The sequence below is a fragment of the Armigeres subalbatus genome, chromosome 3 (assembly GCF_024139115.2).
Source record: "Armigeres subalbatus isolate Guangzhou_Male chromosome 3, GZ_Asu_2, whole genome shotgun sequence".
Taxonomy (NCBI): Eukaryota; Metazoa; Arthropoda; class Insecta; order Diptera; family Culicidae; genus Armigeres; species Armigeres subalbatus.
Window position 1 is genome coordinate 71,453,881 of NC_085141.1, and position 23,515 is coordinate 71,477,395.

Genomic DNA, 23,515 nt, shown 5'->3' on the forward strand with positions numbered 1-23,515 from the left:
AATGAACGGACGTTGAATTGCGGTTTCTGAACTGTAGCTCTTGGCGCGAAATACCAACACCGTTGCGTCGTCCAGAATAGCGGATTCCGACCGGACATTCACTTGTCCAAACTGCTAGAAAACATCTGCATTAGAACCGGTGACTCAATCTAGAATTAAAGCAACTAGATTATTTTGAAAAAAGGTCCAGCAATTTATAAGACCACTTACTAACCTTGATTGATGACATTTTGCCAAATTGATTGACGAATAGGCACCATATATTTCTCGCCTACTTTTACGATTGCTTTCAATCACCAAAATTACTTCGGTAATTTGATCAAATTTTCCTTGAGCATTTTCCTTGAGAACTGCATACTAAGCTTAAGCATGAAAAGCTGAAGAAAACACGAATGAAAAGTAAAACGTTTTAAACATTATTTTGTGTTCGGACCTAACGGAATGTGCACGCAGAATCATATCAAAACAAAACATCAAAAGTAAATAATCGGGCCACCGCGAAACGTCTCATAAAATACCTTATTCGGTTTTTATTTTTTTTACGAGCGCTACCAAGATCTGTCACATTTTGGTAGCCAGCCTTTACACGGACTAAAAAATTGGCAATATATTCATACTATTGACATAAATGAAGCACTGAAGCAATGAAGGAATAAACAGTCATTCATATGTCGCCAGTTATGAATTTCGATTGTCCAGTCAGTCCAGTTCGGTGAGTGATCTTTTTACTTTATCACATGTTATCACTGCCTAATTAGAAGAAAAAGGTGAAAACATGTTTTTGTAGCACTTAGCAGTGACCATTGGTTCAATATTAAATGAAGATTGATAAAGATTGAAAACATGATATTGTCAGTACTTATGGTCGTTTGCATAAAAATAGACAAAAAAATTTAATCAAAAATAAAATGAGTTTGCAGTAGGTATACAAGAATTATATTTAATATAATACCGATAATACACAACTAAACTAAAAATTTTACTATAAATTTGTCTACAGAAGCAGTAAAAATGTTCGCTCCAAAACCAGTATTTATGTTGTTCAAACACATCAGAACTATTAAACTTACAACGCACGTGAACTACGTAACCCTTCAGCAGGCAAAGGAAGTGTTGAAAATCGTGGATCCATACTCAAAAATCAAAATTCGTTGTAACTGCGCCCTCAAGATAGTGCCCTATGACTTGCTTGACTGCCCCGATTCAAACCTTCTCAAGGCATCGCTCAGCAGCGCCCAGGACCACCATCTGAACGTAGAAGTGAATGGCAACGAAGTGTCCATCACCGACAGCAACCCTTCAGTCACTCCGGCAAGCTGTATCTTGGAAGTTCCTATAAAAGCGGATCTTGAGGTACTGAACAATGGCAGCACGGCAGTTTCTGATTTATACAGTGACGAAATCCGGGTGGAGTCTGGTGGCAATGTGGATGCCAAAAACTTGCGCAGCACGTTGATCGATCTCAGGAGTTCGGATGGAAATATTTCCTGTGCGGGAATAACGTTGGCTCAAATCGTCAAAGTGGTAACTACCGGAAAGGGTAACGTGGTGCTGGATAAACTCCAAGGTGGTGAAGTGGAAGTCGAAACGAATGCGGGGGACATCACTGTCAACTCTAGTTATTCCAACAATTGCAGTTTCAGAACTGGCCAAGGCAATTTGCTTTTAAAAAGCGTCCACAAGAACTGCCAGGTGGTATCAAGTGGGCCAGGAAACTTGATAATGAGTAAGTACCTACCTATAAGTATATGTTAACATGCTATAGCATCCTAAGTAACCAAAAGTTTTTGACGTAAACTACGTCTAAGGGGAAGACTCAGATACAGGGTGTAAAACCGAAATTTCCAAATTCGAGACCGTCACGAAATTAGGATAGATTTCAAACGCTAATAGCGTCTTTATCTTTCGATGGATTTTCGACATTTGCTTATCAATCGATTCAGAAACTCTCCAGCAATTTGCCAATTCTATTGATACTATTGATTATCAACGTCAAACTATTGAAAATGTTGTTACTTTCCAAACCGGGGGAAAAATTTAATTCCGTTCATAAATCCCCAACACGGACATCAGATTGCAGTAAGGTACGGGCCTTTTGATCCACTGCTTCGTTTTCCCTGTGTATAAAAAGCCCTGTGTTTCGCGTGCTCGCGTCATTTTCATTCTAGATGTCACGGCGAGCGGACCAGGGCGTCAAGAAGCGGTCCCAGTGACAACGGCTGTCTCAGCGGGTGGTGCGGATGAAATTTTTTCGGTTGGTGGTGGTGGCGGTCGTGGAAGCAGCAGCATATCATTTTCATCCGTGTCCCATCTTCGGCGGATCTGGCAATCGACGGCGTTCGTTGAGCCGAATCATCGGATGGCGGTCGCGCAGCCCAGTGGCTGCTGATAAGGCACATAAGTGACAATTAATCGGTTCTTTTCAGGACCATCATTATATTTGGGAGGAAAGTTAAGTTGACATAATTTTCCTAAAGTGCAACCGTTAGGAACTGGAAAATTCTTCGGTGAAATTTTCTAGTGTAATTCGGAGTTATATGATTTTAGTGATTGAGAATGTTGATATTAGACGAACTTTCTTCATATAACAAAGCATAATTGTTTGGCATCGGTAGCGGAATCAAAGCATTAGTGCCGGTCCGAGCATAGGCTGTCATCGGAAGATTGCTACAGCAATTTATTCACTAATGTGGCGTTTGCAACGATTTGGATGTTGTCGGCACAACATGAAATTTTCCCGCGAGACTATTGATTATCATTAATGCTTAATTTTTTTTCCAACACAAATATGATTTTGAAAAAGTATCACCCGCGCGTGCTTACTCGCAATCTACATGCTGATACATTTACAGTTACAACAAACAACTGAAAACCGAAATACGCCACTCCAAAATTACGAGGTGACAATGTTAGAAAGAGACAAAAGAAAGGAAAAAATCATAAGGGTTGTGTACAAGACACGACCGCCCGACGTAAACTACGTAAAACCGTTTGGTGAAATGAAGAACCTAGCAAGTCCCATCATTCATGAATATTACAAAACACTGGTTTCGAGCAATATTCAAAACATAAAATTTGGATACGACAATTAAAAATTAACATTTTGAAAGTAACTGATATATTTATGTAATTAAGTAAAAAATGTTAAATTTTCGAATTTTATATAACATGAGAAGTTTAGTTTTGTTTGTTTAATTTGTTAGGGTTTTCACTTGGAAAAATTCAATTTCATTGTTGTTTTTTCTTATTTTTCGAAAAATCTTCTAAATGAGCTTAACGAAATTTGGGTATTTCTTTTGCAAATAAAAATTGCAATCTTTACTGTATTTAACCAATAAAATGTCAGTAATTAAGGATAATTGCCGTCAAATCGCTGAAAGCGCATCTCGGTGAACAAAGCGCACTCGCGATTTTGCTACTGACGGCATTGTTTTGATTGAACCGTCGCCATCGCCATTTGCACTTTGAATAATATTAGCTTCGGATAAATATTCTCTTATATAAAATTTTGGTTCCAAAAAGAACCGATTAACATAATGTGCAATTCCAATCCCCAACAGCAAAAATGAAAATTTTAGTTGTCTGCTACTGATATCATCCATGCATTTATCCCTAATAGGAGCGCTGGGCGAAACGGACCGTAACTTATAACAACCTGATGTCCGTGTTGGGGATGCAGGATTTTTAATTGGGTCTGAATTTTTTGCTGAATTTGGAAAGAATATAAATTTCCACTAGTCTAACGTTGATAATCAAAAGTTTCAATAAAATTTGCAAATTGGTGGAGAATTTCCGATGCGTTTGATATATAAACCTCAAAAATTCATCAAAAGATAAAGATAATATTATAAAATCGTACATGACTACGTGACGATCCCCAATTTTGAAATATCCATCTTACACCCTGTATCAGAGTAGTTCACGTCAAAATGCGATCACATTACCAATTTACCATTTATATGAATAAATTTACACCAGCTACTCCTTGTGACGCACGCATGTGATTGCACTTCCGACATCAAACTTCTGCATCGCCATGCGATTATATTTTGTGCTTTTGAGATGCAATTTTTGAGATTGAGATCCTTTAGATGCCATCTTTATGATTGAATTTTCGGATGTGTTCCGCTCTTTGTACATAATTACAAATAACAGCAACCAAATGATTGCTCGAATTTTACTTGCTGCTGACAATAACAACTGGATGATTTCCTACAAAAGTACAGACGTCATCGTTGCGTCCCATCGATGATTTTGATTTTTCAAACGAATTTACTCTCAGTCAAACCCCATTTCTCTCATGTAAAATTTATTGCCCTTAAAAGGACCGTTTGATCTGATCGATGATCGATCATACGGATTTCAAACCACTAGCTCAACAGAAGCTAGTGATCTTTCGATCGATTGTAAATGATCCGCCTTCCCAATCACAAACTGCAACAAAACCTAATAAGAATATTGAGAAGAATTTCACTTGGCTGCCACTGATGCCATTCATACGAATTCATATTGTATAGAATCTCCCTCCGGGGCGCACTCGTGATTTTGCTACGGACGGCAACATTATGGCGTCGCCAATTGGTTAATTTGCTCTTTGAATAATATTCGCCTCGCCTCTTCCTTTGTATAGAATGGTGGTCCTGAGAAGAACCGATTAATTCGCTCAGCAACTCCGCCGATGCTGGGACTGCTTTCCGCGACATTTCAAATGAAATGCACCCGCGCGCGGGCGGGAGAGCAGTTTTCTTATAATCAATAAAGATGGCCCATTAGTCCCACCTCTTTGTTGTCCGGTATGGCTGCGAATATTGTGTAATCGTCACACACTCACGAAAGGGCGTGGCTACAGGTTCAGCTTTATTGATTACAAGAAAGCAGCTCCTCCGCGCGCGAGCCATTTCGTTCGAGATGTCGCGGAGAGCAGACCGTGGTACCACCTTCGGCATCGGCGGAGCTCCAACCGGAAATTTTATTCCCGGCGATGGTGTGGGTCGCGCGGTCGTCGTCATCAACAGCAGCGCTCAGATTAAATTTTCTTGTCTGAAGTACCTACTAACGATTGGCTACCACCAACGAAAGTAACTCTTAAGTCCCAACTTGAGGCGAGATAAATTTTGATCAAAGTAAATCTTAATTGCTTGATGATAAAAGATTGTTTTCCGTCGGTAGTAGAATCACGAGAGCAAGATTCAGAGAAAGACTTATAATTTTAGTAGATAGTTATCCATACGAATACATTTTTGCAGCTTCTCCGTTTGACGCGCGCTCGTGATTCTACTACCGATGGCAACATTTTGCTGTCACCAAGCGATTATAATTTGCATTTTAGAAAAAATAGTCTCGGATTTAACTTCGCTTCCACAAAATTGTAATCTTTCGATTGATTGTTTATAATACAAATACATGTTTCTAGCATCTCCCCCCAGGGCGCACTCGTGATTCTGCTGCGGACGGCAACATTATGGCGTCGCCAAATGGTTAATTTGATCTTTGAATAATTTTCGCCTCGCCTCTTCCTTTGAATAAAATGGTGGCCCTGAAAAGAACCGATAAATTTCAAATGATGCAACGATTCACACCACAAATGAAATGCATCGCGCGCGGAGGAAAACAGTTTTCTTATAATCAATAAAGATAGCTCATTAGTCCCGCCTCTTTGTTGTCCGGTATGAGTGCAAATATTGTGTAACCGTAACGCTCGCCAAAGGGCGTGGCTACAGGTTTAACTTGATTGATTACAAGAAATCAGCTCTTCCGCGCGCGCGAGCCATTTCGTTCGGGATGTCGCGAAAAGCAGTCCCACCATCGGCATCGGCGGAACTCCTACCGGAAATCTTAATCTCACCGATGGTGTGGGCCGTGCGGTCGTCGTCATCAACATCAGCGCTCAAATTAAATTTTCTTGTCTGAAGTACTAACGATGGGCTACCATCAATGAAAGTGGTTCTTAAGGAGCGTCCACAAATTACGCAATGCTAAGAGGGGCAGGGGGGGGGTGTTGGGCGAAGTGTGACGACCCATACATAATTTTTAGATGCTTCATACAAAAGTTGTGCAATGGGGAGGTGGGGGGGGGGTTGAAAATGCCCAATTTTTGCGTTACGTAATTAATGGATCTTCCTAAGGTGACCCGGGGAGGCACTACACACCGTGTTATTTTTCCTATCTTTGTCTCTTTCTAACATTGTCACCTCGTAATTTTGGAGTGGCGTATTTCGGTTTTCATTTGTTTGATGTAACTGTAAATGTATCAGCATGTAGATTGCAAGTAAGCACGCGCCGGTGATACTTTTTCAAAATCATATTTGTTGCAGAAAAAAAAATTAAGCATTTATGATAATCAATAGTATCAAAAGAATTGGAAAATTGCTGAAGGGTTTCCGAATCGATTGATAAGCAAATGTCGAAAATCCATAGAAAGATAAAGTCGCTATTAGCGTTTGAAATCTATCCTAGTTTTTGTGACGGTCCCGAATTTGGAAATTTCCGTTTTACACCCTGCATCTTAGTCTTCCCCTTAGATGTAGTTTAAGTCAAAAATCTGCAGCAAACATCAATACTGACGCCATACAATTTTCTTCAGTCATAGTGCGAATCAATTCTTTGCATGGTCTCCTTCCGATACTTGCTTGGGATTCAACTACCGACGTTAGCGTTGCCCTTTGAATAAAGTTCATCTCGGAACCGATTTCTTTTTCAATCATCAACAGAAAAAATACAAAGTTAGAGTCTCGCGGGAAAATTTCATGTTGTGCCGACAACATCCAAATCGTTGCAAACGCCACATTAGTGAATAAATTGCTGTAGCAATCTTCCGCTGACAGCCTATGCTCGGACCGGCACTAATGCTATGATTCCGCTACCGATGCCAAACAGTTATGCTTTGTTCTATGAAGAAAGTTCGTCTAATATCAACATTTTCAATCACTAAAATCATATAACTCTGAATTACGCTAGAAAATTTCACCGAAGAATTTTCCAGTTCCTAACGGTTGCACTTTAGGAAAATTATTTCAACTTAACCTTCCTCCCAAATATAATGATGGTCCTGAAAAGAACCAATTAATTGCCACTTATGTGCCTTATCAGCAGCCACTGAGCTGCGCGACCGCCATCCGATGATTCGGCTCAACGAACGCCGTCGATTGCCAGATCCGCCGAAGATGGGACACGGATGAAAATGATGTGCTGCTGCTTCCACGACCGCCAGCACCACCGGCCGAAAAAAAATCATCCGCACCACCACACCGCTGAGACAGCCGTTGTCACTGGGACCGCCATGGTCCGCTCACCGTGACATCCAGAATGAAAATGACGCGCGCACGCGAAACATGGGGCTTTTTATACACAGGGAAAACGAAGCAGTGGATCAAAAGGCCCGTACCTTACTGCAATCTGATGTCCGTGTTGGGGATTTATGAACGGAATTGAATTTTTCCCCCGGTTTGGAAAGTAACAACATTTTCAATAGTTTGACGTTGATAATCAATAGTATCAATAGAATTGGCAAATTGCTGGAGAGTTTCTGAATCGATTGATAAGCAAATGTCGAAAATCCATCGAAAGATAGAGACGCTATTAGCGTTTGAAATCTATCCTAATTTCGTGACGGTCTCGAATTTGGAAATTTCGGTTTTACACCCTGTATCTGAGTCTTCCCCTTAGACGTAGTTTACGTCAATAACACGGTGTGTAGTGCCTCCCCGATTCATCTTAAGGGAAGATCCTTTAATTACGTAACACAAAAATTAGGCATTTTCAGCCCCCCCCCCTCCCCCCTATGTCGCACTTTTTGTATGGAGCATCTAAAAAATATGTATGGGTCGTCACACTTCGCCCAACCCCCCCTCCCCTCTTTTAGCGTTGCGTTACGTAATTTGTGGACGCTCCCAATAGCCACTTTCATTGATGGTAGCCGATCGTTAGTACTTCATATCAAATATCATATCATAGCATATCAAAGAATATTGTGGCCAAATTTCATAAAATTTGGTCAACAAAAACCCCCCTGACAATAATAGAACAAAACCTGCCAAAGCCGTCATTCCTCCTACATCATACAAGAAAATTTAAACTGAGCGCTGCTAATGTTAATGACGACGACCGCGCGACCCACACTATCGCCGGGAATAAAATTTCCGGTAGGAGCTCCGCCGATGCCGAAGGTGGTACCACGGTCTGCTCTCCGCGACATCTCGAACGAAATGGCTCGCGCGCGCGGAAGAGCTGCTTTCTTGTAATCAATAAAGTTGAACCTGTAGCCACGCCCCTTTGGGGGGTGTGTGACGGTTACACAATATTTGCCGTCATACCGGACAACAAAGAGGCGGGACTAATTAGCCATCTTTATTGATTATAAGAAAACTGCTCTCCCGCGCGCGTGTGGCCACGCACACACGCACATGCATTCCAGTTCGAGACAGCAACACGTACGGACGTGTTTTTTGCTCGCGCATTTTTTCGAAGTGTTTTTTCTCGTTCTTTCGCTGTTTACGTTTTCGCTTGTCGCGTTGGCGTTATTTTCTCCCGGACCCGTCATGGGAGACTCGGTGGCCGATTCGGTCGCTGGAAAAGTGCCTAAGCGCACTGCTCTTGGAGGCGCGGGTAACCCTCCAAGCAGCTTTTGCAGAGCAACGTGTTCTCGCCGTTGCCGCTTGATGACGCCGGCAATCCGCCGAAAAGAGGAAGAAGCAGCAATCGCAGCTGCCGCAGGTGCAACCGGAGCTGAAGGAGAAGTGCCCGCCCGTGTTTGTGAAGGGCGATCCGCCGGATTTACGACCGAAAATTCGCCAGCTGATCGCTAAGGGGCTGAAATGTACTTTTCGGCTCTGCAGCAAGGGCGTGAAAGTGATGCCGGCCAGCAGGGACCATCATCAATCCGTCGTGGAGTTCCTCGAGGTCCACAAGTATGAGTACTACACTCATGACCACCCCGGCACGAAGCCGCTCAAGGCCTTGCTGCGAGGACTTCACGACATGAAGGAGGAAGAGCTCCAAGCAGAGCTTGAAAGTTGCGGACTGAAGCCAGTAGCCGTCCACAAGATCGCTCGTCACGACAAGGCGAGGAAATATCGCGACCAGCTTTACCTGATCCATCTGGAGCACGGTTCCACTACCTGGAAGGACCTGAAGCTGGTTGGCGTTATAAATTACACCGTCGTTGACTGGGAGCGATATCGGCCAGTGCACCGCGATGTCACGCAATGCACCAACTGCTTCAATTTCGGGCACGGCACCAGGAACTGCCGCATGAAGCCGCGCTGCAACAAGTGTGGCGAACCCCATCCGACTGACGAGTGCGACAAAATGGAGGTGGCCGATCCCAAGTGCGCCAACTGTGGCGACAAACATCAGGCCACCACAAAGGGCTGCCCAAAGCGAGCCGAGTTCCTGGAAATCCGGAAGAAGGCTTCCACCAGGACCATTCCGAAGAAGAACCGTGTTCCTGTAATCAACGAGGTGAACTTTCCAGCTATCCCGGCTCCCCGTCGTGTGATTCCAATACTCCCACCGCTACAGCCGCACAAGCGACTGGCAGCGGCAGCTGCATCGGTCCAAGCTCCAGCATCGTCGGCACCATCCACCAGCGAATGGCCCCGCTTCCTCCTCCTGGGTTCCGTCGGCAGTCGGAGAACGAAGCCGTCCCACCGGAAGAATCTGCCCGCTGTACACTCCGGAGCAACTGATGCCGATCTTCGCGCAGCTCGCCACTCGACTGCGCGGCTGCAAAACCGATTCGACCAGGTCTTCACACTTGGCATGTTCATCATTAAAAATTGCTGCTAGGGTGGCCCTGGTCAACTGGAACGCTCAAGAGTAAAACGATCGAGCTGAAGGATTTTCTTGCGGAAATAGACGTGGCGTTTATCACCGAAACGCATTTAAAATCGGAGGTGAACATCAGCATCCCGGACTTCCGCATCGTGCGACTCGACCGGCCGACCAGGGAGGTGGTGTGGCCATCGCTCTTCGCTACAACATCAACTGTCGTCTGCTTCCAAGTTTCCAGCTCAGTGTCATTGAGGCCATCGGTGTCGAAATCACCACTTCGGTCGGCACAATCGCGCTCATCGCGGCGTACTGTCCAACGCAAGCCAAAGCCGGCGATGGATCATCGGCTGCCCTTCGGAGGGACATCGTCAAGCTGACGCGGAGGCAAGGCCAGTATATCATTGCCGGCGACTTGAATGCCAAACATCAAGCCTGGGGCAACAGTCGCGGCAATCGAAACGGCACCATCTGGAGCAACGACATGGAGGAAGGCCACTACACGATCCTGAGCCCGGATTCCCCACTCGGCTGAGTCGGTCCGGTGCCCACGCAACGCTCGACCTCTACGTAACAAACCTGAGTGACCACGTCTCGCAGCCGGTTGTATACCAGGAGCTCAGTTCGGATCACTATCCGGTGGTGGCGGAACTGGGCTCCTCGGTCAATCGGCACCAGCAGTTACGGCGGAACTACCACCGAGTGAACTGGCAGCGTTTCCAGCAGTGCGTCGATAACACCGTCGACTACGAGGTGCGTCCGGAGACGCCGGAAAGTATCGACCGCCAGCTGTGCGCTATCGAGGAGGCGATCACGGCGGCCCGAGAGCAACACGTACCGACGGCTCGGCAGGTAAGCAACTCCTTAAACATCGATACACTCACCAAAGATTTGATTCGATTGCGGAATGTCACTCGCAGGCAGTTTCAGCGTACTGGACTGCCTGAGCTTAAGGCACGCTGCAATCGAATCACAAAATTATCAAGGCCAGAATGGTGGACCTCAAAATAACGACTTCTCGAATAAGATCCGCACTCTCCCAGATTATGCTAAGCCGTTCTGGAAAATGACCAAAATTCTAAAATCCAAGCCTCGGCCCATTCCACCTTTGATCCCACTAGACAATAATGGCTCTAAGGATCGCTTGATAACTCCTGCAGAGAAGGTCGCTGAAATAGGTCGTCACTTCGTCAGCTCACACAATCTTGGACAGAACATCGTCAGTCCACACGAAGCAGCCGTCAACGAGCATGCTAACAACATCCATTTGATTCCCAACGACTTCTCGGAGGAGTTGGAGATCTCAGCTGGCGAAATGACGGCCTATATCACATCGTCGAAAAACATGAAGGCCCCAGGCTTCGATAACATTCTGATTCTCGAGCTCAAACACTTGAGTGCTCCGTTCTTCGAGGATATTTCGCTGATCTTTAATCATTGTCTCCGGCTCAGCTACTCCAATCGTCCTGAAGTCAGCCAAAGTCATCACCATCCGTAAGCTTGGGAAGGATCCTTCCTACCCCAAAAGTTATCGTTCCATCAAGCCTTCTATCAGGGTTATCCAAGTTATTCGAAAAAGCTATTCATCACCGGTTACTTGAGTCTGCCGAAAATCTTGCTCGAAGAACAGTTTGGTTTCCGACGCGGTCGGTCAAGCATACATCAAGTGACTCAAGTTATCAACGTCCTCAAACGGAACAAGTTTGCCTCCAAAACATCCGCCATGGCCTTACTCGATTTTGAGAAGGCATTCGACAATATATGGCATAATGGCCTGGTGTACAAACTACAACGCTACAATCTTCCCAGCTACCTGGTGAATATCATCAACAATTACCTGTCGGCAAGGACATTCCGGGTCTCAATCAGCGGAGCAAGTTCCAATGTACACAACATCATCACAGGCGTCTCCAGGGCAGTATCCTCGGCCCCTGCTTTTCAATCTGTTCACCTCCGACATGCCAGAACCTCCAGAAGGCGGCATTCTGTCTCTGTTCGCAGATGACACCTCCATCGTCTACAACGGTAGAGTGATCAAAGCGCTAGTGGCAAAACTCCAACGAGGCCTGGATGCCCTGACAGAGTACCTCACCAGCTGGAAGATCTGTATCAACGCGGCGAAGACCCAGGTCATCATTTTCCCCACTCCAAATCCCTAAACTTGTTCCGCCTGGGGACTGTAAAATCATCCTCAATGGCACGACTGTGGAATGGGCCAATGAGGCCGACTACCTTGGCTTGACCCTCGACAGCAAGCTTATTTTCAGGCAGCAGGTTGACAAAACGGTGACAAAGTGTAACGTCTTGTTGAAACTACTGTACCCTTTGATCAACCGCCGGTCGTCATTGTCCCTGAAAAATAAGCTTGCTGTCTACAAGCAAATCATCCTCCCTGTGATCGAATATGGCATGCCGGTCTGGGAGAGCTGCGCTAAAACCCACCACCTCAAACTTCAACGGGTCCAAAACAAATTCCTGAGGATGATCCTCAACACCTCCCAGGACAAGAACATCCGAGGTCCACCGTCTGGCCGGAATAAAACCTTACATGAACGCTTTGGTGAGTGTAAAGAAAAGTTTAGGGTCCGTTGCTTGCATTCGGATCAGGCACCAATTAGGGCGCTAGTTCCAATCTAGGTTATCAAATTTTTTTATTGTAAATATTAGTGTACATAGTAGTTAGGTTATCAAATTTTAAAAAAACACACCAGCGCCTCCTAAAGGCCGTCATGATACATTATATTTTAAAAATTAAGTAATAGCATAATAATAATAATAATAATAACAATAATTGAAATTGAAGTTGGAGGGCCAAGCCGGCCGATCACTGTACATGTATAAAAATGATTGTAGAACAAAACATGTTTTAAATAAAGAAGAATTTTACTACTACGTGCGCGCGTCATTTTCATTCTGGATGTCACGGCGAGTGGACCAGGGCGTCTAGAAGCGGTCCCAGTGACAACGGCTGTTTCAGCGGTGGTGGTGCGGATGAAATTTTTTCGGTCGGTGGTGGTGGCGGTCGTGGAAGCAGCAGCACATCATTTACATTCGTGTCCCATCTTCGGCGGATCTGGCAGTCGACGGCGTTCGTTGAGCCGAATCATCGGATGGCGGTCGCGCAGCCCAGTGGCTGCTGGATACGGTACATAAGTGGCAATTCGGCAAATCGGTTCTTTTCAGGACCATCATTATATTTGGGAGGAAGGTTAAGTTGAAATAATTTTCATAAAGTGCAACCGTTAGGAACTGTAAAATTCTTCGGTGAAATTTTCTAGCGTAATTCGGAGTTGTATGATTTTAGTGATTGAGAATGTTGATATTAGACGAACTGTCTTCATAGAACAAAGCATAATTGTTTGGCATCGGTAGCGGAATCATAGCATTAGTGCCGGTCCGAGCATAGACTGTCATCGGAAGATTGCTACAGCAATTTATTCACTAATGTGGCGTTTGCAACGATTTGGATGTTGTCGGCACAACATGAAATTTTCCCGCGAGACTAATTTTGTATTTTTCCTGTTGGTTGAAAAAGAAATCGGTTCCGAGATGAACTTTATTCAAAGCGCAACGCTAACGTCGGTAGTTGAATCCCAAGCAAGTATCGGAAGGAGACCATACAAACAATTGATTCGCATTATGACTGAAAAAAATGTATGGCGTCAGTATTGATGTTTGCCAATTCTATTGATACTATTGATTATCATTAATGCTTATTTTTTTTTCTACAACAAATATGATTACTATGTCTGAAACTTGATTATGCATATGTACAACATGTGATAGATTTAGTTCGGAAAAGGTATTGGAGGGTAACCGCCCCTTCGGTGGGGTTTGATCCCACGACCCCAGTTCGCATGACAGGTGCTTTCCCTACTAAGCTACGAAGGACCTCCGTCGTCCACCGCAGCTTAGCGGGTACTGATGAAACCAAATTCCCAGCACCAGGTACCAGCCGATCTCTCGCAATACATTTTCAGAACTAACTCTCTCAAATGTATTTTTGTACACATCATGTCAACCAAGTAGGATGAGTATTTAGTATTGTCCGGCTCCTACACACTTGCTTCATCAGCAACGGCGCTCAATGAAGTAGGGTTGTGTGAGGTTGTGCCAGTTTGGTCGTCAGATCCCAACACGACCACACAAGCGAAGAGAGATCGCCACTCGAGATCAGTACATTCAAAGTTAATTGCCTATATGCCGGGTATTAAGCCACCCGGGTGGAAATTAATTACTAGGTCTGAAACTTGATTATGCATATGTACAACATGTGATAGATTTAGTTCGGAAAAGGTGTTGGAGGGTAACCGCCCCTTCGGTGGGGTTTGATCGAGCGTCCCCGGTTAGCATGAGAGGTGCTTACCCGACTAAGCTAAGAAGGACCTCCGTCGTCCACCGCAACTTAGCGGGTACTGATGAAACCAAATTCCCAGCACCAGGTACCAGCCGATCTCTCAAATACATTTCAGAACTAACTCTCTCAAATGTATTTTGTACACATCATGTCAACCAAGTAGGATTAGTATTTAGTATTGTCCGGCTCCTACACACTTGCTTCATCAGCAACGGCGCTCAATGAAGTAGGGTTGTGTGAGGTTGTACCAGTTTGGTCGTCAGATCCCAACACGACCACACAAGCGAAGAGATCGCCACTCGAGATCAGTACATTTCAAAGTTAATTGCCTATATGGCGATCTCTCTTCAGCCTTGTGGTCGTGTTGGGATCTGACGATAAGCATTTCAGGCATAACAGTATTGCGAAAGACATATCAAACAATTAACAAATATAACAAGTTAAAAAAAGTATCACCGGCGCGTGCTTACTCGCACTCTACATGCTGATACATTTACAGTTACATCAAACAACTGAAAACCGAAATACGCCACTCCAAAATTACGAGGTGACAATGTTAGAAAGAGACAAAAGATAGGAAAAATAACACGGTGTGTAGTGCCTCCCCGAGTCACCTTAAGGGAAGATCCTTTAATTACGTAACGCAAAAATTGGGCATTTTCACCCATTCGACCCACACCATCGCCGGGAATAAAATTTCCGGTAGGGGTAGGAGCTTCGCCGATGCCGAAGGTGGTACCACGGTCTGCTCTCCGCGACATCTCGAACGAAATGGCTCGCGCGCGCGGAAGAGCTGCTTTCTTGTAATCAATAAAGTTGAATCTTTTGCCACGCCCCTTTGGGGGGTGTGTGACGGTTACACAATATTTGCAGTCATACCGAACAACAAAGAGGCGGGACTAATGAGCCATCTTTATTGATTATAAGAAAACTGCTCTCCGCGCGCGCGTGGCCCATTCCAGTTCGAGACAGCTTGCAATACCACGGACGTGTTTTTTGTTCGCGCATTTTGACATTAACTACGTCTAAGGGGAAGCCTCTGATACAGGGTGCAAAATGAAAATTTCCAAATTGGGGACCGTCACGAAATCATGTAAGATTTCAAACGGTAATGGTGACTTTATCTTTCGACGGATTTTTGAAATTTTGTTATTAATAGATTCGGAAACTTTCCACCAATTTGCTAATTGTATTAAAACCACAGACAAACAGACATAACACATTGAACATTTACTCATCAAAATCATCGTCGTTCAAACACTAACGACATCTGTTGATTTCAGTTAGTTGGGCAAATCACGAACCAGATGGCGGTAGTGAGCAAACGTCAAACTCGAGCAAAAACGATGCACGCGCCACGAGTGATCGATTGGCCAACTAATAATTATTTGAATTGACCAGTAAATCAGTGAACCATGCAAATTTGACGAGTGTTATGTCTGTTTGTCTGTGTTAAAACTATTCATTGTCAACGGCAAACTATTGAAAATATTATTTCTTTCCCAGCCGGGTGAAAAATTCAAAAATAATCAATCCCGTTCATAAATCCCCAACACGGACATCCGATTGCAGTAAGGTACGGGCCTTTTGATCCACTGCTTCGTTTTTCCTGTGTTTCGCGTGCGCGCGTCATTTTCATTCTGGATTTCATGGAAAGCGGACCAGGGCGTTCAGCGGCGGTCCTAGCGACAACGGCTGTGCGGATGAAAATTTTTCGTTCGATAGTGGTGGCGGTCGTGGCAACAGCAGTACATCTTCACATCCGTGTTACAAGCAGCATTTTTGGATCTGGCAATTAACGGCGTGCGTAGAGCCGAATCATCAGATGGCTGTCGCGCAGTCCAGTAGTTTTTGTTGGTGAGGCATATAATTGGGAATGAATCGGATCTTTTCAGAAGCACCATTATGTTTGGGAGGAAGGTTAAGTTGAAATAATCTGTCTATAGTGCAACCGCTAGGAACTAGAAAATTTTTTGGATTTAATTTTGAACATTAAGTGATTGAGAAAGTTGATATAAGACGAACTTTTTTCATATAACAAAGCATAATTGTTTGGTATCGGTAGCGGAATCATAGCATTACTGCCGGTCCGAGCGCGCGTCAGAAGGAGAAGCTGCAAATATGTATTCGTATGGATGGAAATAAATCCTTAAACAAGTAGCAGGCTACCTACTAGAATTATAATCTTGATGGGAAATTTCACTTGACTGTTACTGCTATCCACGCGAATAATTATCGTCAGCGTCTTTTTATAACGCGCGCTTGTGATTCTGCTACCGATGGAAAGCAATCTGCCATCACCAAGCAGTTAAGTTTTACTTTGAGCAAAATTCATCTCGCCTCAAGTTGTGACTTAAGAGCTACTTTCTCTGATGGTAGCCAATCATTAGTACTTCAGACAAGAAAATTTAATCTGAGCGCGAACGACCGCATGAACCACACCATCGATGAGAATGAAATTTCCGGTAGCAGCTCCGCCGAAGCCGTGGGACTACGATCTGCTTTTCGCGACATCTCGAGCGAAATGGCTCGCGCGCGCGGAAGAGCTGCTTTCTTGTAATCAATAAAGTTAAATCTGTAGTCACGCCCCTTTAGTAAGTGTGTGACGGGTACACAATATTTGCAGTCATACCGGACAACAAAGAGGCGGGACTAATGGGCCATCTTTATTGATTATAAGAAAACTGCTTTCCCCCGCGCGCGTGGCATTTCATTTGAAATTAGGAATGAGCGTTTTTCGGAAAAATATCGATACTGCCGAATCGATGTTTTTGACGTAAACTACGTCTAAGGGGAAGACTCAGATACAGGGTGTAAAACCGAAATTTCCAAATTCGAGACCGTCACGAAATTAGGATAGATTTCAAACGCTAATAGCGTCTCTATCTTTCGATGGATTTTCGACATTTGCTTATCAATCGATTCAGAAACTCTCCAGCAATTTGCCAATTATATTGATACTATTGATTATAAACGTTAAACTATTGAAAATGTTGTTTCTTTCCAAACCGGGTGAAAAATTCAATTCCGTTCCTAAATCTCAACACGGACATCAGATTGTAGCAGGTACGGGCCTTTTGATCCACTGCTTCGTTTTTCCTGTGTATAAAAAGCCCATGTTTCGCGTGCGCGCGTCATTTCATTCTGGATGTCATGGTGAGCGGACCATGGCGGTCCCAGTGACAACGGCTGTCTCAGCGGTGTGGTGGTGCGGATGAATTTTTTTCGGCCGGTGGTGCTGGCGGTCGTGGAAGCAGCAGCACATCATTTTCATCCGTGTCCCATCTTCGGCGGATCTGGCAATCGACGGCGTTCGTTGAGCCGAATCATCGGATGGCGGTCGCGCAGCTCAGTGGCTGCTGATAAGGCACATAAGTGGCAATTAATTGGTTCTTTTCAGGACCATCATTATATTTGGGAGGAAGGTTAAGTTGAAATAATTTTCCTAAAGTGAAACCGTTAGGAACTAGAAAATTCTTCGGTGAAATTTTCTAGCGTAATTCAGAGTTATATGATTTTAGTGATTGAAAATGTTGATATTAGACGAACTTTCTTCATAGAACAAAGCATAACTGTTTGGCATTGGTAGCGGAATCATAGCATTAGTGCCGGTCCGAGCATAGGCTGTCAGCGGAAGATTGCTACAGCAATTTATTCACTAATGTGGCGTTTGCAACGATTTGGATGTTGTCGGCACAACATGAAATTTTCCCGCGAGACTCTAACTTTGTATTTTTTCTGTTGATGATTGAAAAAGAAATCGGTTCCGAGATGAACTTTATTCAAAGCGCAACGCTAACGTCGGTAATTGAATCCCAAGCAAGTATCGGAAGGAGACCATGCAAAGAATTGATTCGCATTATGACTGAAGAAAATTGTATGGCGTCAGTATTGATGTTTGCTGCAGATTTTTGACTTAAACTACATCTAAGGGGAAGACTAAGATACAGGGTGTAAAACGGAAATTTCCAAATTCGGGACCGTCACAAAAACTAGGATAGATTTCAAACGCTAATAGCGACTTTATCTTTCTATGGATTTTCGACATTTGCTTATCAATCGATTCGGAAACCCTTCAGCAATTTTCCAATTCTTTTGATACTATTGATTATCATAAATGCTTAATTTTTTTTTCTGCAACAAATATGATTTTGAAAAAGTATCACCGGCGCGTGCTTACTTGCAATCTACATGCTGATACATTTACAGTTACATCAAACAAATGAAAACCGAAATACGCCACTCCAAAATTACGAGGTGACAATGTTAGAAAGAGACAAAAGAAAGGAAAAATAACACGGTGTGTAGTGCCTCCCCGAGTCACCTTAGGGAAGATCCATTAATTACGTAACGCAAAAAATGGGCATTTTCAACCCCCCCCCCCACCTACCTATGGCACACTTTTTGTATGAAGCATCTAAAAATTATGTATGGGTCGTCACACTTCGCCCAACACCCCCCCCCCCCTGCCCCTCTTAGCATTGCGTAATTTGTGGACGCTCCTTAAGAACCACTTTCATTGATGGTAGCCCATCGTTAGTACTTCAGACAAGAAAATTTAATTTGAGCGCTGATGTTGATGACGACCGCACGGCCCACACCATCGGTGAGATTAAGATTTCCGGTAGGAGTTCCGCCGATGCCGATGGTGGGACTGCTTTTCGCGACATCCCGAACGAAATGGCTCGCGCGCGTTTTTTTTTTTTTTTTTTTTTTTTACGTTCAATATACTTTATTTCATGTTCTTTTTACATTTTTGTATGATTTACATTTTAAGTGATGTTGTTCTTCGACATTTCAGCTTTGACCTTTTTCTAGAAATTGTTTAGCTTTCATTTCCATAGGATCCAGAAACATTATTTTTGCTTGCTTTAAATTGCAAATATTGATTTTGGATTTTTCCTAACTACTATCTAACTACATCTTAATACTAACTTAACCTAATTTTGCTGGAATAGTGTTCTGATCATTACATGTTCTGATTGTAACCCCTTTTCCTTAAATTTCTGAAATACTGTTTCTATTTTTTGATCGATTGTCTGAACACCTGCTAGCTCATGTACCACCGTATTTCTAACATTAAATGGCACATTGAGAATCATTCTTAAAGCTTTGTTTTGTATAACTTGAAGAGATTTTCTATGACACATTGCGGTTGTTTGCCATACCGGCATTGCATATTCTATCACTGGGGCTATTATTTGTTTGCAGATGGCTAATTTAGTTTTTAAACAAAGTTGTGATCTTCGATTGATAAGGGCTCTTACTAATTTGTTACATTTCGTTTTAGTTTTCTCTACATGAGAACTAAAGAGAAGCTTCTTATCAAGCGTAAGTCCCAGATACACAACTTCAGCAGACCATTCAAGTGGAGAACCATCCATGACTATTTTACAATTTTCAGGGGGAAGTAGCCTTGGGGAACGATTGTAGGGGAAGACTATAACCTGGGTCTTAGCTGCATTTAGTTTTATTTTCCACAGTGACGCGTAACGTTGGAATGAGTCTAGGCACTCTTGGAGCTTCCGTACTGCACATTTTGTAATACGATGCTTCACCATTATGCCAGTATCGTCAGCAAACAATGACAAGTAGCAGCCCTCTGGAAGCTGGGGGACGTCAGAAGTATATATGCTGTACAGGATTGGGCCAAGCAAGCTACCCTGCGGTACACCAGCTGGGATCGGAAAGCTGTCCGATAGCGCACCACAGAGGGACACCCGAAATTGTCTTTCGTTTAAGTAGTTTTGTATTATTTTTATAAGATAGTTCGGAAAATTATAACGATAAAGTTTAAATACAAGCCCATCATGCCACACATTGTCAAAGGCCTTCTCTACGTCAAGGAGACCCATGACAGTGGACTTTGCGACTGATTTGTTTCGTTTGATTATGCTGGTTACGATATAGTTGATGAGACGTCGAGTGTCCCTTGCGAAACCCGAATTGTTCCTGTAGCAATATATCATTATTTAGGACATGGTCTTGGACACGGTTGAGTATGAGCTTTTCTAACAGCTTGCTAAGCGACGACAGAAGGCTGATAGGTCTGTAGCTGGTGGGGCTGCTGGGATCTTTCCCAGGTTTCAGTATCGGAACGACCTTTGCCACCTTCCAGCAGGATGGGAAATAGTTGAGATTGAGACAACAGTTGAAGACTTTTGTGATTTGGGTCAGAGCGGTTATACTCAGGTTTTAAGAACCAAGTTGAATATTGAGTCAAATCCTGGAGCTTTCATATTTTGGCACCTTTGAGAGCGGCGGTGACTTCTTCAACTTGGATCTTTTATTTTCAGGGACATAGCATGGAGTATTGCGCAAGGTGGAAAGTGTATCTGAGACCGGCTGCTCCATAGGACTATCCATGTTGCTGCCTAACAAGTGTGATTTCATAAAATGCGACGCGATTGTATTTGACTTTTCGCTAGAAGAAACTAGTAGATTGTCGTTGCACTTAAGGGGTGGTACTTGGTGTGTTTTAGTCTTTAGGATCTTAGCTACTTTCCAGAAAGGTTTTGCAAATGGGCTCATCTTCTGAATATCTTTGTTGAACTTGTCATTTTTGATTTGCTGAACATGGAAAGCAATGATTTTGGTTAGGTAGTTCATCTTATACTTTTTTGACAAATCTCCTGTACGTTGGAATTGTCGCCTAAACACGTTCCTAGCTCTAATGACACTTTTCGTTTCTGGATCTAATTGAAGCTGATTACTTACAATCGATACTCTAGAGATGCATTCATCTTCCGCTGTCGTAATTGCTTGCTGCAGGTTGTCCACCGCACGGTCGATGTCGTCCCTGGATTCCAGAGGCCATTCTGTTTGGATTCGGCTGTCGACTCTACGTTGGAACTCCATCCAGTTGACATGGTGATAATCCTTCCTGGTGCGGCGCTGTCCACACACGGTTTCGCCACCAACCCGTATGCTAACAGGGAAGTGGTCGGAGCTTAGGTCGTTGATTGTCATCGGTGATGGTACGTTCACGTTCGTCAAGAAGATATCCAGATAGGACGGGACACCCGCCGGCGATAGGTACGTTGGATCTTTCGGAGCATAGACTGTAAAATATCCTAATTGCGACTCGTCGAATAGTAGATTGCCATTCTTGTTGCGTCGGTGGTTGAGCCATGCTTCATGCTTTGCATTTAGGTCACATGCCATGATGAACTTTCTGTTGTGACGAGTCAGCTTCACCAAGTCGTTTTAAATTGACGTGCCTTGCCTTGACCTTCATAGCACTGATGTGGGCAGTAAGCAGCAATCACCAGGAGAGGTCCATTAGTTGTTTCCAGTTCGATTCCAATTGCTTCTATTATTGTTGTTCGAAAGTGTGGTAGTGCCGAGAATTTGATTGGTTGTTTGATCGCGATGGCTACCCTCCTCCTTTGGCAAGCATCCGATCCAATCTCACGATAGAATAGCCAGGAAGAGACAAGTTGATTCCAGGCTTAAGATGTGTCTCAGTTAGCACAATAACATCTATATCCTCTCGCATTACTAGGTCAAGCAGTTCCACGGTCTTGTCTTTGACGGCGTGGGCGTTCCAGAGAAGCAAGTTCACTCCGTTAGCCATGGCGAATGATGAATTCTCCAAGACAAAGTATTTGGTCAGCACGCGTATGACACTGTTGTAATTGAGACCACATTTCCCTGAAGATAGGTAGTAGTTGCTCTGGGGTGAGAAGAGGGTCATCACCATCCGTTGGTTGGGAACGATTTCGGTGCCACGTTTTGGATTGTTGGGCAGTTGGGTCCTGACGTAGTTGATCCCGGTAGGAGAGTCCTGGAGGAGGAGCACTTGGTGCAGGGAGGCGATCGATTGACTGAGCCGAGTTTGGAGAAATACTTGGAAAGTTTTCCATGTTGAAGCAAGCGAGCCCCGTTGGGGCGACGACGAGGCTGATTCCGACTTGCTGCTTGGGATCGAATGCGCTTGTACTCCTCACGTTTAGCACATGAACGATCGGTCGCACGGTGACCCCACCGCAATTTGCACACTTCACTTCCGCCACCTCTTCAATGGGGCATTCCTTCGTTTCATGCTGCTGGGTGCATACGCTGCAACGCGGTTTCACACCACAGTTCCTTGCTCCATGACCAAAATGCAAACATCGCATGCATTGGGTAACGTCCCTGTTGGCGCCACGGTACGCTTCCCAGGAGATGATAATGTCGAGGATAACTTTAGCAGCTTTCAGGCCACCAAGAGTCACTGTACCTTTCTTGAAATGGACCAGGTACAGGCAGTCCCGGTACTCTTTTTGTTTGTCGTGTCGTGACATTGGAAACACCGCCAGAGGATGTAGCTTGTAGCGACGTTCCAGGTCCTCCTTCACTTCGTCGGTATCCATAACCGGCAGACCACGAATGACCGCTTTGAAGGGCTTTTCCGACGGCATGTCAAACGTGAAAAATTCCACCTTTTCTTGCTCAAGAGCGACTTTGCTTTCAGGTAGTCCTCTTTGGAGGAGATGACTACTTTGATGCCGATACGACAGAGCTTATACACTGCCTTGATGTCGATGGTTTTCATCATGGCTTGCAGCTTGGCTAAGCTGACCAACTTCACCATCAGTGGAGGGATTTTTGTGCTGATCACACGCTGAAGTTGTTGTGGCTGCTGCTCATTTGGATCTTCACCAAAATCGCCCACATCGCTGTCATTAATCGCTGTTCCGCCGGTGCTGTACCGGTTGTTTGAGAGAATCGATTCCAGGATGAGATCTTCATCTCGCTTTCGTTGCTTTTTAGCAACAGACACTTCAGGAGTGCTGGTTGTTGTGTCAATTGGCAGCGAATCTGCCTTCTTGCGTCGGCGAGGCATTTCTAGCCGACTGCGATCACCGAACGAAAAGTATACGCGAAAACTGTACTCGAAAAAAAAGGTCCGCTCGATGCAAAACGCGAAAACGATGATGCTGCGTGTCTGCTAGCGCCTGGCTCGCGCGCGCGGAAGAGCTGATTTCTTGTAATCAATCAAGTTAAACCTGTAGCCACGCCCCTTTGGCGAGCGTTACGGTTACACAATATTTGCACTCATACCGGACAACAAAGAGGCGGGACTAATGAGCTATCTTTATTGATTATAAGAAAACTGTTTTCCTCCGCGCGCGATGCATGGCTAGGGCTAGGAGTTCACTTTTGTCCCTTAACTGAGACGGACGCGGTTTGATCGTGACGGAAAAACGAACGCGAGCGAAAAAGTAGTGGCAAAACATCGTGCGAAAGAAACAGCCGGTCGCAAAATGCCACACCGGCGAAAAAAGATGGCATCTGCCAATCAATCAGCCAACACCACGGCCAGCACACCAGACCTCAAAACTGCGAAGAAAATTCGGAAAGACGGTAATCAATCCATCCTCAACACGATCCTTTCTAACAACCGGT

At 44.3% G+C, this 23,515-nt stretch overlaps 1 protein-coding gene across 3 annotated transcripts in view; it reads left to right on the forward strand.

The window, feature by feature from the left end:
• Nucleotides 1-575: 575 nt before the first annotated feature.
• LOC134227715 (uncharacterized) overlaps nucleotides 576-23,515 on the forward strand; it is a 60,397-nt gene continuing 37,457 nt past the window's right edge. The window contains exons 1-2 of one of the 3 annotated variants that reach the window (XM_062709371.1): nucleotides 576-712; nucleotides 1,001-1,726. In XM_062709371.1, the coding sequence (XP_062565355.1) occupies nucleotides 1,012-1,726 (715 nt within the window). In that variant the 5' untranslated portion in view covers nucleotides 576-712; nucleotides 1,001-1,011. The other 2 variants (XM_062709370.1, XM_062709369.1) reach the window with 2 other exon arrangements.